General features: G+C 42.3%; 1 protein-coding gene across 1 annotated transcript in view; it reads right to left on the reverse strand.

Annotated features, from left to right (window-relative positions):
• FUBP3 (far upstream element (FUSE) binding protein 3) overlaps positions 1 to 3,721 on the reverse strand; it is a 75,518-nt gene extending 71,797 nt beyond the window's left edge. The window contains exon 1 of the mRNA XM_006892454.1: positions 3,557 to 3,721. Within this exon, the coding sequence (XP_006892516.1) occupies positions 3,557 to 3,640 (84 nt within the window). The 5' untranslated portion in view covers positions 3,641 to 3,721. The remainder of the gene's footprint in view (positions 1 to 3,556) is intronic.
• Between the last annotated feature and the right edge of the window lie 8,063 nt (positions 3,722 to 11,784).

Genomic DNA, 11,784 nt, shown 5'->3' on the forward strand with positions numbered 1-11,784 from the left:
GAGATGATATGTCATAGTTGTTTTGATTTGTATCTCTCTTAGAGCTAGGGATTTTGAACATTTCTTCATGTGCTTGTTGGCCATCTGAATGTCTTCTTCGGTGAAGTGTCTGTTCATATCCTGTGCCCATTTTTCAATTGGATTATTTACCTTTATTTTGTTGTGGTGCAACTGACAATAATCTTACAATTAATTGGGTGAAGGGACATCATGATGGGCAACTCTATCAAGCACCATCTGCACTGTATTATAGGTGAAGAGAGTATTATAGAATTGTACAATGCAAAGACATTGACTGCATCTGGATTTAAAGAAGAATTTAAGTAATAGAAAAACATTAGCAGTTTGGCAGGCAACCTTCTTTTATTATGTAATGACCAGTAGACAGCTGGTCTAGTTCATATATTATTGCTGGCAATCTACAATAAACTGTGGTATTAAAAAAACAAACCACAAACAACCCAAAAATAAAAAAACAAAAAATAAAAATTTAAAAAAAACCCAATTAACTGGGGTATTAGACTATCTAGTTAAAAATGGCAACTGTCTGTACCCAAAGCAAGATAATACCAAACTACTTCAGATTTCCTAGGAATATTTTCATACTTAGAAAAAGAAAACAAATTAAATGGATGCATATCTATAGTAAGCTAGATTTACATCTGTGCCAAACTAGTATAAACTAGGTAGAGGCTCAAGATATAGGTCCATAATGTGTCCATGGAGCAACATGATTTACATGGGTTTGAGTCTGTATTCTGCCTTTTTTAAGCAACTGCAGAAGATACAATTTATGCTAATCAGCCAAGGACTTGGAGGAATTAGGCATCTCCAAGAAACCGTAGAAGATAAAACTCTATGCCAACAGGCCAATGATTTAAGACAACTATGCATGCTGTTTAAAACTCAGCAGTTTGAGATATTCATCAATGGAACCAAGGCAGATCACTTTTCATAGCTGTTACATGTCCTTACAAAATACACTTAAATCATCCACCTTTGCCAAACACAATTAACATATGTTATAAGACATCTTCTGAGATTCTTTTTCAACCTGAGAGTGGCATATTCACAGTAAGCAGTAACAACAGAGTCACTTTATGGCAAAGAACTGAAAGATTACATGAGGTTTCAAGACACCAGAAAAGACATTTAATGGATTAGGTGCTAAATCACTCTTAACAGAAACTGCAGATTCAAATCCCAGTCGGGTCAACTCAGATATTCTTTTTTTTTTTTAATGTGTGTTACCGTCAAATTGGATCTGACTGGTACAGGAGGCGATTGTTCCTCCTTCTTCAGCAGAGCATCTGGTGGATTTGAACTGCACACCTCTGGGATTGCAGTACAGTTTCCTGCCACTAGGCCACCAGAGCTCGCCAACTCAGATATTCTTGTGCACCACTAGATAAGCTAAGCATAGATACCTTAATGTTCTAACAGAAACTTAATAAAACCTTGCAGAGTAAATCAACAGCATGTGATGACTCCACCTAATAGCTCTGTACATAATTATGATCATACACAAAGCTTTGCCATCACTACATTGTGAAGAAACAGAACTATCGCCATCTAGATATTCAAATAATATTAAGATCTTTTGACATACACCACCATAAGCACATGAAGCAGATCCTAACATTTTCTTTTTTTGCCAAGATAAATTTATAAAATAAACCTAAAATTACCCCCAAACCTGTTTCTGTTTAGTTTAAAACACTATCAAATTCTTGGAGATAGCACAGCCCTCTAGCTGTTAATATTTAGAAGTAATGCATTTACAACACTGTCTCCATTGGGCTTATTACTGTTCTAGTCAATGATGTATTGCAGAGCAGGTAACATTTCCAGTAAGTTTTCACTGCCAGTAGTAAACAGCACTGCCTAAACAATCTATACTTACACTGGCATTTAACAGAGGGTCTTCTTCCCTCTTGAGTGGTTGTCCAATACAAGTTCATCTACTGGTTCAAGAGGAAGCACAAAGTCTTTACAATGGCTCAAAATTAATTTTATTTTCAACTTAAGCTTTCTGCAAACGGAGGGTCTAAAGTTGAAAGAATAGCAAGTATATTTCTTGACACAAAAGCCCAAACAAGGTGACTATCACAGGCAGGCACAGAAGAAAGCCATTACACACTATTATTAAGAAACAAAACTTAGGATCTATTCAGAGTATTTTAATATGCTGACAAGCAGAGAGGTGGAAATGGAGCTGATGGCATGCACGTGCATCAGTTATAGCCACAATGTACTGGCTGGCAGCTGGGCCAATCCAGCAGGTAATAAATTAGGTGGAATTAAGGTTTTTAAATGGAGTTCTGGTGGCCTAGAGGTAAGGAGCTATGCTGTCAAGCCAAAGGCATGCAGCTCAAATCCACCAGCTGCTCTGAAGGAGAAAAATGGGCAAACCCCCCCCCCCCCGAAATTTACTGTCTCTGAAAATCTGCCAAAAGGTCAGCTGTGAATTGGTTCTGACTGGATGGTGCATAACAACAATAAGGTTTGCAAAGTTCTGCCTTGTGATAAAATGTGTAGAATTATCAACGTTAAAATTAAAAGTTAGTACCTAGGAAGCATAGCACCCTTCCCTGGAAAACAGAGAGATGTAAAGATTCTAGCGGAGACTTCCTAATATAATGTCTTGTGGTTTTCTGCTGAAAGTCAAGCAATAAAGTTACAGCTCAACTTTTTCCAATAACAGGTAATATACCTATGATGAAATAGGAAGAGGTGATGAATGAATGAATGAATGTAAGAAACTCAGCAACTGAAGTTTAAGTGTTAGGGCTAACTTGTCCTTAAATTTTAGGCAAAATACGAGAGCAAGCTTTGTTCTCAGCATCCAGCCAGGAGCCAGGACATTTTTGGCAGGTCCCATAGTCATTCTCCAGGGAAGCTTGCAATCTCTTAAAAACCCGTTTAACTTTGACAAATTGCACGACACAGTCAGATGGTAAAGTTTCATTGCTGGAACGAATCCATATCCGTTGGATTCTCCTCACATGAAGAGAAAACTATTGCCAGAGAAATTTCTATCTTTTGGGGACCACTCACTCCCATTTAGCACTCCTTTCTCTTCCAAAAAGCACCCTGCAGAGTCAAGACAGTCCAGAATTTCTTCCACTCTCCCTTCGAGGGAGAGGGTTCTGGAATGCCGTTTTTACCAAGTTTTAAGAAACTACTGGACCTGAGACTACGGCCTTTTAAATACACACAGGTCTTTACTGTGAACTCCCCAGCCTCCTCCCTTCAAGAACTTCAGAACCCCACGCTGACTGTCCCAAGAATCCAGTTCAGGCGCGACGGGAGCCAGGCGTCCCGGACAAATCTTTTTTCAGCGGCTGCAGGCACCTGGGAGACTCGCCCAACAAGCTGGGCCTGGGCCTCGCGGTAGCGCCTCATCCCCAACTCCTCCGGGCTGCAGGAGCACCGCAGAACAGCCGGGCCCAGTCGAGGCGTCGGCCTGGACTGCCTCCGGCCCCCAGGCCCGACCCCCTCCCCACCCGGCCCCGCCTCGGCCTCTCGTGCTTCCATCAGCCGGCTGAGCCCGTACCTGCCGGACCCGGTGCAGAGCGTCCACGAAGCCCTCGGCCTTCATTCCCACCGGAGCGCTCTGCCCCTGCACCAGCTCCGCCATTACCGCCCCCGCCGCCGCCGCCGCCACAGCTCGGCTCCCCCGTCCGGTCTCCCGCTCCGCTTGGGGACCCGTAGCCGGAAGGGGAAAACCTCCCGACTTCCGGCGGAAGGGAAGCCAAGACGCTCGACTCGATCAGAGCCGCGTCTACGGGGCCGACCCGAGCACGTGACTGAGAGCCTGTCAGAAGCGAGGGCGGGGCTGAGGGCGTGGGAGGCCGAGCCCGCGGAAAGGTGGCCGAGTCTGTGCGCAAGGTGGCTGTGGGATCAAGGTGGTCAGGACTCGACTCTGGCTGTCTCTGTCACGGTTTGATTCTGGGCTATAGATAATGTTTCAGACTCAGACGTGTTCTAGAGCCTCACAGCTGTGTGACGTGGCTTTCCCATGACAGTATTCATTGCCCTCAAGTCGAAGTCATCTCATAGGTGACATTCAGCAGGTTTTCAGAGGCTGTAAATCTTGTAGGGGAAGATTGTCCATCTCTTTGCCCTGCAGAGCGGCTGGTGGATGTGAATCTCCGCCTTTGGGTCGGCAGCGCAACATCCTACTCACTAATCCTCCCTTTAACACTTCGAAGGTAGTCCTAAAGGAGCTCTGGTGGCTTAGTGGCAAGAAGCTTCACTGCAATCCTGAAGGCACAGGGTTCAAGGCCACCAGCTCCTCTGCGGGAGAAGGAGAAGGATGGGTGATTTCCTCCCGTGTGATTAACTGCCTCTGAAAACCCCTTGGAGGGTCAGCAAGGGGTCGGCTCCCACTTGACCCGTACACGAGAACAGCAACAATGTTGTAAAAATTTGCCCAACATTGTTTGACTTCTTGACTATTGTTTCCATGAGCCTTAATCGTGCATCCAAGTAAAACATTACCATTAGCAGTCTCAATCTTTTCTCCTCTCATTCTGTTGCTTATTGGTTTAGTTGTGAGACTTTTTTTTGTTTTCGTTATACTGAGGTATAATCCTTACGGAAGGTTGTAGTCTAAGCGTCATCAGTAAAAGCTTCCAGTTCTCTTCACTTTCAGCAAGAAAGGTGGTGTCATATGAATATCACAGGCTGTTAATGAGTCTGCCTCTAATCCTGGGACCGCCTCCTTTACATAATGCAGTTTCTTGCACTAAGCCCAGTTTATCTCCCTAGAAGGGTGGAGGGTCAGCGAAGGAGAGGAAGACACTCGACCGGGTGGATTAATGTGGTGACTGCCACAATGGACTCTTGTGTGTCAGAAAGTGTGAGGATGGCACAAGATAGAACAGGGTTCGAATCTTTTGTTTATAGGGTCACTATAAATCGTACTTGGTTCGATGGCACCTAACAGCAACAACATGCATTGAGTGAGAGACTGCACACACCTTTTCTGGTTTTAGACACAGTGTTTGAGTGATTACTTCTTGTTCTGTGTAAAGAATTTACATCAGCACAGTTAAGGGTTCTCAAATTCCCGTTTTTCTCAGTGTTATCCATAATTTCTTATGATCCACATAGTCAAATGCCCCTGAGAGTCAATAAAACATAATCATCTTGATTGAATTCAAAATTAACACCACTCAGGAGATTAGGAAATATATGCTATTGGGAAAGTCTGCTGTCAGGGACCTCTCCAGAGTACTGAAGAGCATGGATATAAGTCTAGAGACTAAGGTGCACCTGATCCAGGCCATGGCCTTCACAATTACTTGCTATGCATCAGACAGCTGGACAATAAGTAAGGATGATAGAAGAAGAGTCTTTAAGTTGTGGTGCTGGAGAATAGTGTTGAATATACCATGGACTGCTAGAAGAACAGGTTCATCCTGGAGCAGATGAGACCAGCCTGAAACCAGGCTGCTCCTTGGACACAAGAATTTTGAAGCTTCTTCTGACATACTTTGGGCCTGTTGTAAGGAGAGACCAGTTCTTGGAGAGGTACATCATGCTTGGAAGGGTGGAGGGACAACCCAAGGGAGGGAGACCCTGGATGAGATTAATTGACTCTGACTAGGATAATGGGGATAAGTGTGTCAGAGACAATAAGGTTGATTCAAGATAGAGCAGGGTTCAGAGCTGTTGTATATAGGGTTGCTTTGAGTCACAAGTGACTCAATAGCACATAACAACAACAACAATAAGGGTAACCAGACACACATACATGGTAAAATGGCCTGTGGGACTCCAAAATGGCTAAGGTTAGACTCTTCTTACCAGAATATCAGATGTTGCACTCGGAAGTCTGTTCAATAGAGACCAAGATTAAAAGGAGGTCTCACTCAAAGTTCTGGGACCTGAGAGAATAATCTACACAGTGTGATCCAGTTTGTTCCTTTATCAGGACCCTTTGGCAGAAAAGGCCATGAGGATACTCTGAGAGGAAGAGGGGTTAGCATAGGTTCCTTCTCCTTGGCCAATGTACTAATGTTCAGGAATAAGTTATCCGGGCCAGAGTTGTCCAGGTACCAGGAACACAGAGATGCTAGGAAGACTAGATCTGGTTGAGGGAATGCTTCATCCTGGGAGTCTGGAGGATCCCCAGATTCAGAAGGTTCTTGGCCTTGTCCAAAGAGGTTTCCAGTTCTCTGAGGACAGAGCTGATGGTAGTTACAGGGTGAAGTCTTCCTCATCCATAAACAGGGTTCTGGGCACAGGGCACATGCACTACGCAGGCAGTGTCCTGGAGCTTCCACGGAGTGTTATTGATGGCTGGGCACATGAGGGCCCAGGCTGTGCTGCACTTTGGGAATATTCAGAGAAGGGCGTGCTGATAGCTCCATAGACCTGCTGGGGCCCAGCCCTACTTCTTTTCTTTCTCCTCCAAATCTTTGTTTTCTTTTCAAGCCATCCCCCCACCCCCATGATGGCTGATAAGAGGAGTAAATGTTCTTCTCACTGTACTAGTTGGTGGTGAGATTGTACAGGGTGGAGTGGCCCAGGTCATGTTTGGAGATGACTACAGAGGGCCCCCTTCCAATTAGGGTTACCATACAGGGATCGGTTAGTGGCTGATCCCTCTTGAGACTGAGGGAGCTCTCTGCTTCACATGCTCCTTGGCATCTTAGACAGGACAGTGCAGCCTCTATCCTGTCCCAGCAAGTTACAAGGCCCTTTAATGTTCCTCCTAAATGCCCAGAGGCTGACCAGTCCATCAGGAAGCTGAGGCCCAAAGGCAGCCAGCTTTTTAGCTCTGGCAGAAAGCAAGCTCAGCTCCAGTAAGTGCTGAAATGAACGCTGTTCCATCAAAAAGTCATCTGTTAAAAGGCTTTCAGCTCTATGGCTCAATAGCTCAGCATGGAAGCCATCTTTTCTTGGCCTCTATTTTTTTTTTATTAATTTAGTTTGTTTATTTTTCATTTCAATGAACATCTACAGAGATTTTGGAATTCCATTCATTCATTGTTGCACCCTTCTCCCCGCACAACCCCCCCCTCCCCCCCGTTTGCTCCTCTCCTTGAAAACCAAAAGAAAAACTCCCTCATTGGTACACAATCCCCCCCGCACCTCCCCAAACCCCACCCCCTACCCCCAAATATAATCCACTCTGCAACCCTCATTGCATACTCCTACGATAAAAATAATGCCCTAAAATATAATACTTTTAGACTATTCTCTCCCCCATAGACTTCAATGCCATTAAACATATTTCATCCAGTTTTTCTCAGTCTTACCCCCACCCCAATGCCAGCCTCATTCTACAACAGTGGCACCATATAGCATTTGTCCCTTTGTGACTGAGGTACCTCACTCAGCATAATGTCCTCCAGGGTCACCCATTTTGAATAATATTGCATGAGTTCCTTGTTTGACCTCTATTTCTGTACAGAGCTCCTACTTCCCTTGCTACTGTTTCTCTGCTGTTGTCTCAAGTTTTAAAACTCATCTCCTTTCCTTGTACACCTTTACCAGATGTATCTTTGACATTTGTAATTCCATAAAAAGTCTCTTTAGTTTTTATTATTTATCTTGAAATTCTTCCAGGCTCTACTCATGATCCATTCCGTAACTAAATTTGGACGTTGTAGGTATCCATTAGGGCAGCATCCATTCTTACAGTCCCAAATGCTGTCTTTGTTATCTAATGCTGTGGTACCACACTCAGATGACTTCAATAAACAGAATTTTATTCTCTTGCAATTTAGCTCAACAACAATTGCAGTTTATTGCCAACAAGTCAGAACCAATTCATAACTGACCCTCCAGTTGGTTTGCAGAGGCTGTAAATCACACAGGAGGAGATTGTTATATTTCTCTAGCAGAGCAGCTGGTAGATTCAAACCATTCGTCTTTGTTTTGGCAGCACAACTCCCAATCCACTGACCTCCAGTTTAGGAGGCTCCAAGTCCAAGTTCACGATACAGAATGTAAAAGAAGATCCTCTCTCTATGTCAGCTGTAGAGAAAAGTCTTTCTTCTAGCATCTGCAGGCCTTGCATTTCTGGGAGCTAGCTCTCCATGTGCTCTGAGCTTCCCTGGTGTCAAGGAATTTCACTGTGCAGGGGCTCAGGCCCAAAAAGTCACACTCCTCTCTCGGAAAATATTTCTTTATATCTTAGTGGTACTAAGTGGTCCCATCCCCTTTCTTATTTTGATATTGTTCCATCGTTTACTATTTTGCCATTCACTCTTTCAACTTGAGGCTTCAGTTTTTATTTGACTCATTCAAGTTGAGAAACACAGTGAGCATGCTTTTCCCTTTAGTTTTTCTTACTCTAAATCTTCGTGTATTTCATTATAATACTTTGCTTTATCTTCTCAAGCTGCCCTTTGAATTCGTCTATGAGGACTAAGTGCATCTGATTCAGGCCATAGTCTTTCCAATTACTTGCTTTGCATCTGAGAGCTGGACAGTGAATAAGGATGACAGAAGAATCATGCCTTTGATCTGTGGGGTAAGAGCACTGAACATCCCATGGATGGCCAGGAGAGCAAACGGATATGTCTTAGAGAGGGTGCAGACCTAGTTCTCTTTGGAGGCAAGAACGATGAGGCTTCACCTCACAAACTTTGGGCTTGTTGCTTGGAGGGGCTATTCCTTGGAGAAGGACATGATGCTAGGAAGGGTGGAAGGTCAGTGAAGAAAAGGAAGACCTTCAATCAGGTGGATTGGCATGGTGACTGCTGCAAAGGGCTCTTTTATATCAGGAAGTGTGAGAATGGTGCAGGATAGGACAGGATTTTCAGATCTTTTGTTCATAGGGTTTTATAGAGTCACTATGAGTCATGCTCGACTCTACAGCACCTAGCAGCAACAACAATGTTTTTAAAGCAAATTTCAGAGGCTCTTCTGACATTCATTTTGATCTTTCATTTCTTCCCTGTATTTTGAATGACCCTTTGCTTTCTTTGACTATGATGTCCATGATGTCATTATCCAGTCCTTCATAGTAACATTATTCAGTTTTCCAATAGCTGGAAAATGTCCAAATGTATGTCATTGGATAAATGGATAAATAAATTGTAGTCTCCCTAGGCAACAGAGTGGTACTCAGCAATTAAAAAAAATGATGTTAATAACACCACACCAGATATATCTCAGTTATGCTATGTGAAATAATTAAGACAAAAGTAGTATGCTTCCAGTTAAGTAAAACTCTAGAAAATGCAAACTAAAATAATAGCTAGAAAGAAGTTATTTCAATGCCATCACTAATGTATTTACAAATCAGAGGGTGAAGTAGCAGATCAATGATTGTCTGCAAATAGGTGAAAGATGGTAAATAGCACATAAATAGATATGTTATCAATAACTAATAGGCTTTAAATATGTGCAGGTTTTCTAAAATTGCTCAATAAAGCATTTTTTTAAAAGAAACAAAAAACACTGGACGTTGGCGATATTGAGTGATGTTTTCAAGTTTCTAAATGAAAATTATTTACAACCCAGAGTTCTACAACTAGCTAAACTGTTCATCAAATGTGAGTGCAGGATAAAGATATTTTGAGGTAAGCACGTGCGTTCCCAGAAAAGATTACGTGCCACATTTCTTGTCTTTTATAGATTTTATACTGAGATACCTTTTAGTTTATACTTCCAATTCTAGCAAAGACTTGAAGATGGAAAAGGATTTGTTGAAGAACCTCTGAAAGATTTTCCCAAATCACAAATACACAGATCTTTGTTGCTGTTGTTGTTGTTTTGCACCATCAAGTAGGAACCAACTCATAGCTGACCCTCCAAGCAGGTTTTCAGTGGCTGTAAATTGCATGAGAGGAGATTGGCTATCTTTATCATGCAGAGCAGATGGTGGATTTTAACCACTTCCCTTTGAGTTGGCCATGCAGGTCCTTACCAGCTCTTTAGGATAGTTAATGAATACTGGAAACTAACTCTGTTAAGTCCTTAAAAGTCAGAATCCAATCAGGATTCCACATATTTTCCTCTTGTTTTTCTTTGCAAAATAGTGATATTGTTAAAAAAATGTGCAGTTTTTCTCTGCCATTAAGTTGAGTTTCAGAAGGTCTAAGTTATGACGGCTAGAGACTGCCCATCTTTGTCTCATAGCACTGCTGGTGGATTAGAACCACTGGAGACATTTGGTCTTTGGGTTAGGAGGAGAATGTCGGTGGACTACACCACCAGAGCTCTTCTTCCTCTTGTTCAGTCCTTCAGTGGAAGTAACCATATATCAGGTGTAGGAAGAAACTATAAAAGCCAGTTCATGCTTTGTTACATTTTCTCTTCCCTCTGCCTTTCTTGCCTTTAGTGCTCCAGGCAGAGGCAGCTCTATTAGCTTTGCTTGAAGAGTGAACAGACCATGTAGCAAAACGTTGCCAACAGGAATCTTCTTGTGGTATGATTGAGGATTGACCTTTGTTGTTGCAAGTCAGTGAGATCTTGAAATTGTTACTACAGTATGGTGTAAAGTCTCCTTTTTGATACAATTTAATTTAAAGTGATTTATATGCAGCCCTGGATGTGCTCTATGCCAAGAAATTTGAAAGACAGCTACCTGGCCAACTGACTAAAAGAGATTCAGATTATTATTTTTTTAAAGGTGTTTCAACAGAATGTGGAAATTATCAGCAATATCATTAATATCACACACAAGTAATATTTTGCTGAAAAATATTAAAAAATAACTAGAACATCAACAGAGAACCTGTAGAAATTCAAGCTGGATTCAGAAAAGGCTAAGGTGTGAGGGATAGCATTACTGATGTCAGATGGATCTTGACTGAAAGCAGAGAGTACCAGAGTGATGTTTATTTGTGCTTCATTGGCTATGCAAAGGCAACATCATGATAAATGGTGATAAAATTGAAGGTATCAAGAATTTAATTTTACTTGGATTCACAGTCAACATCCATGGCAGTAGCAGTTAAGAAATGAAAAGACATGATGCATTGGGAAAAATCTACTTTCAACAATGGCTTTCAGCTTATTGGAGATGTTGTATAAAGGGGTCTAGTCTGTGGAAAAAAGTCACCATGCTGGGAAAAGTGGAGAGTCATGCAAAGAGAGGAAGATTATCAAGATGGATGTCAACAAGAAGGATTGACATAGTGACTACATAGTCTAACACATCTGAGACCATGAGGATGGTCCAAGATAGGAGAAAGTTGAGCTCTATCGTTCACAGGGTTGCTTTGAGTTGTAGTTGACTTGATGGCACCTAACAACAATGACAGCTTTGGTCGAATGATTTAGCTTCTAGTCAGAAGGTCAGTGGTTCAAATTGACTAGCAGGAGAAGACGAGGGGACTTTATGAAGAAGAATGTGGCATCAGGATTGGAGAAAGATTCATCAACAACCTGAGTTATGCCAATGACACAGCTTTGCTTGCTGAAAGTGAATAGGACTTGAGGAGCTGCAGAAGATCAAAGACTTCCTTCAATATGGATTACATCTCAACATCAAGAAAGCAAGAATCCTCACCACTGGGCCAATGTTCAGCATCATGACAGAGGAAGAAAATATTGAAATTATCAATTATTTCATCTGGCTTGAATTTATAATCAATACCCTTGGTACTAGCAGTCAGGAGATCTGAAGACATATAGCATTGGGAAATTCTGCAGTCAGGGACCCCTCTAAAGTCCTGAAGAGAAATTATGTCAGTGTCAAGAACAAAGTGTTCCCTTATTCAAGCCATAGTCTTTCCAATTACCTGCTAAAGATCTAAGAGCTGGATAATGAATGAGGATGCCAGAAGGAGAATTGATGTTTTTGAGTTATGGTGT

The sequence above is a fragment of the Elephantulus edwardii genome, unplaced genomic scaffold (assembly GCF_000299155.1).
Source record: "Elephantulus edwardii isolate Elephantulus edwardi_28Jun2011 unplaced genomic scaffold, EleEdw1.0 scaffold00116, whole genome shotgun sequence".
Classification (NCBI taxonomy): Eukaryota; Metazoa; Chordata; class Mammalia; order Macroscelidea; family Macroscelididae; genus Elephantulus; species Elephantulus edwardii.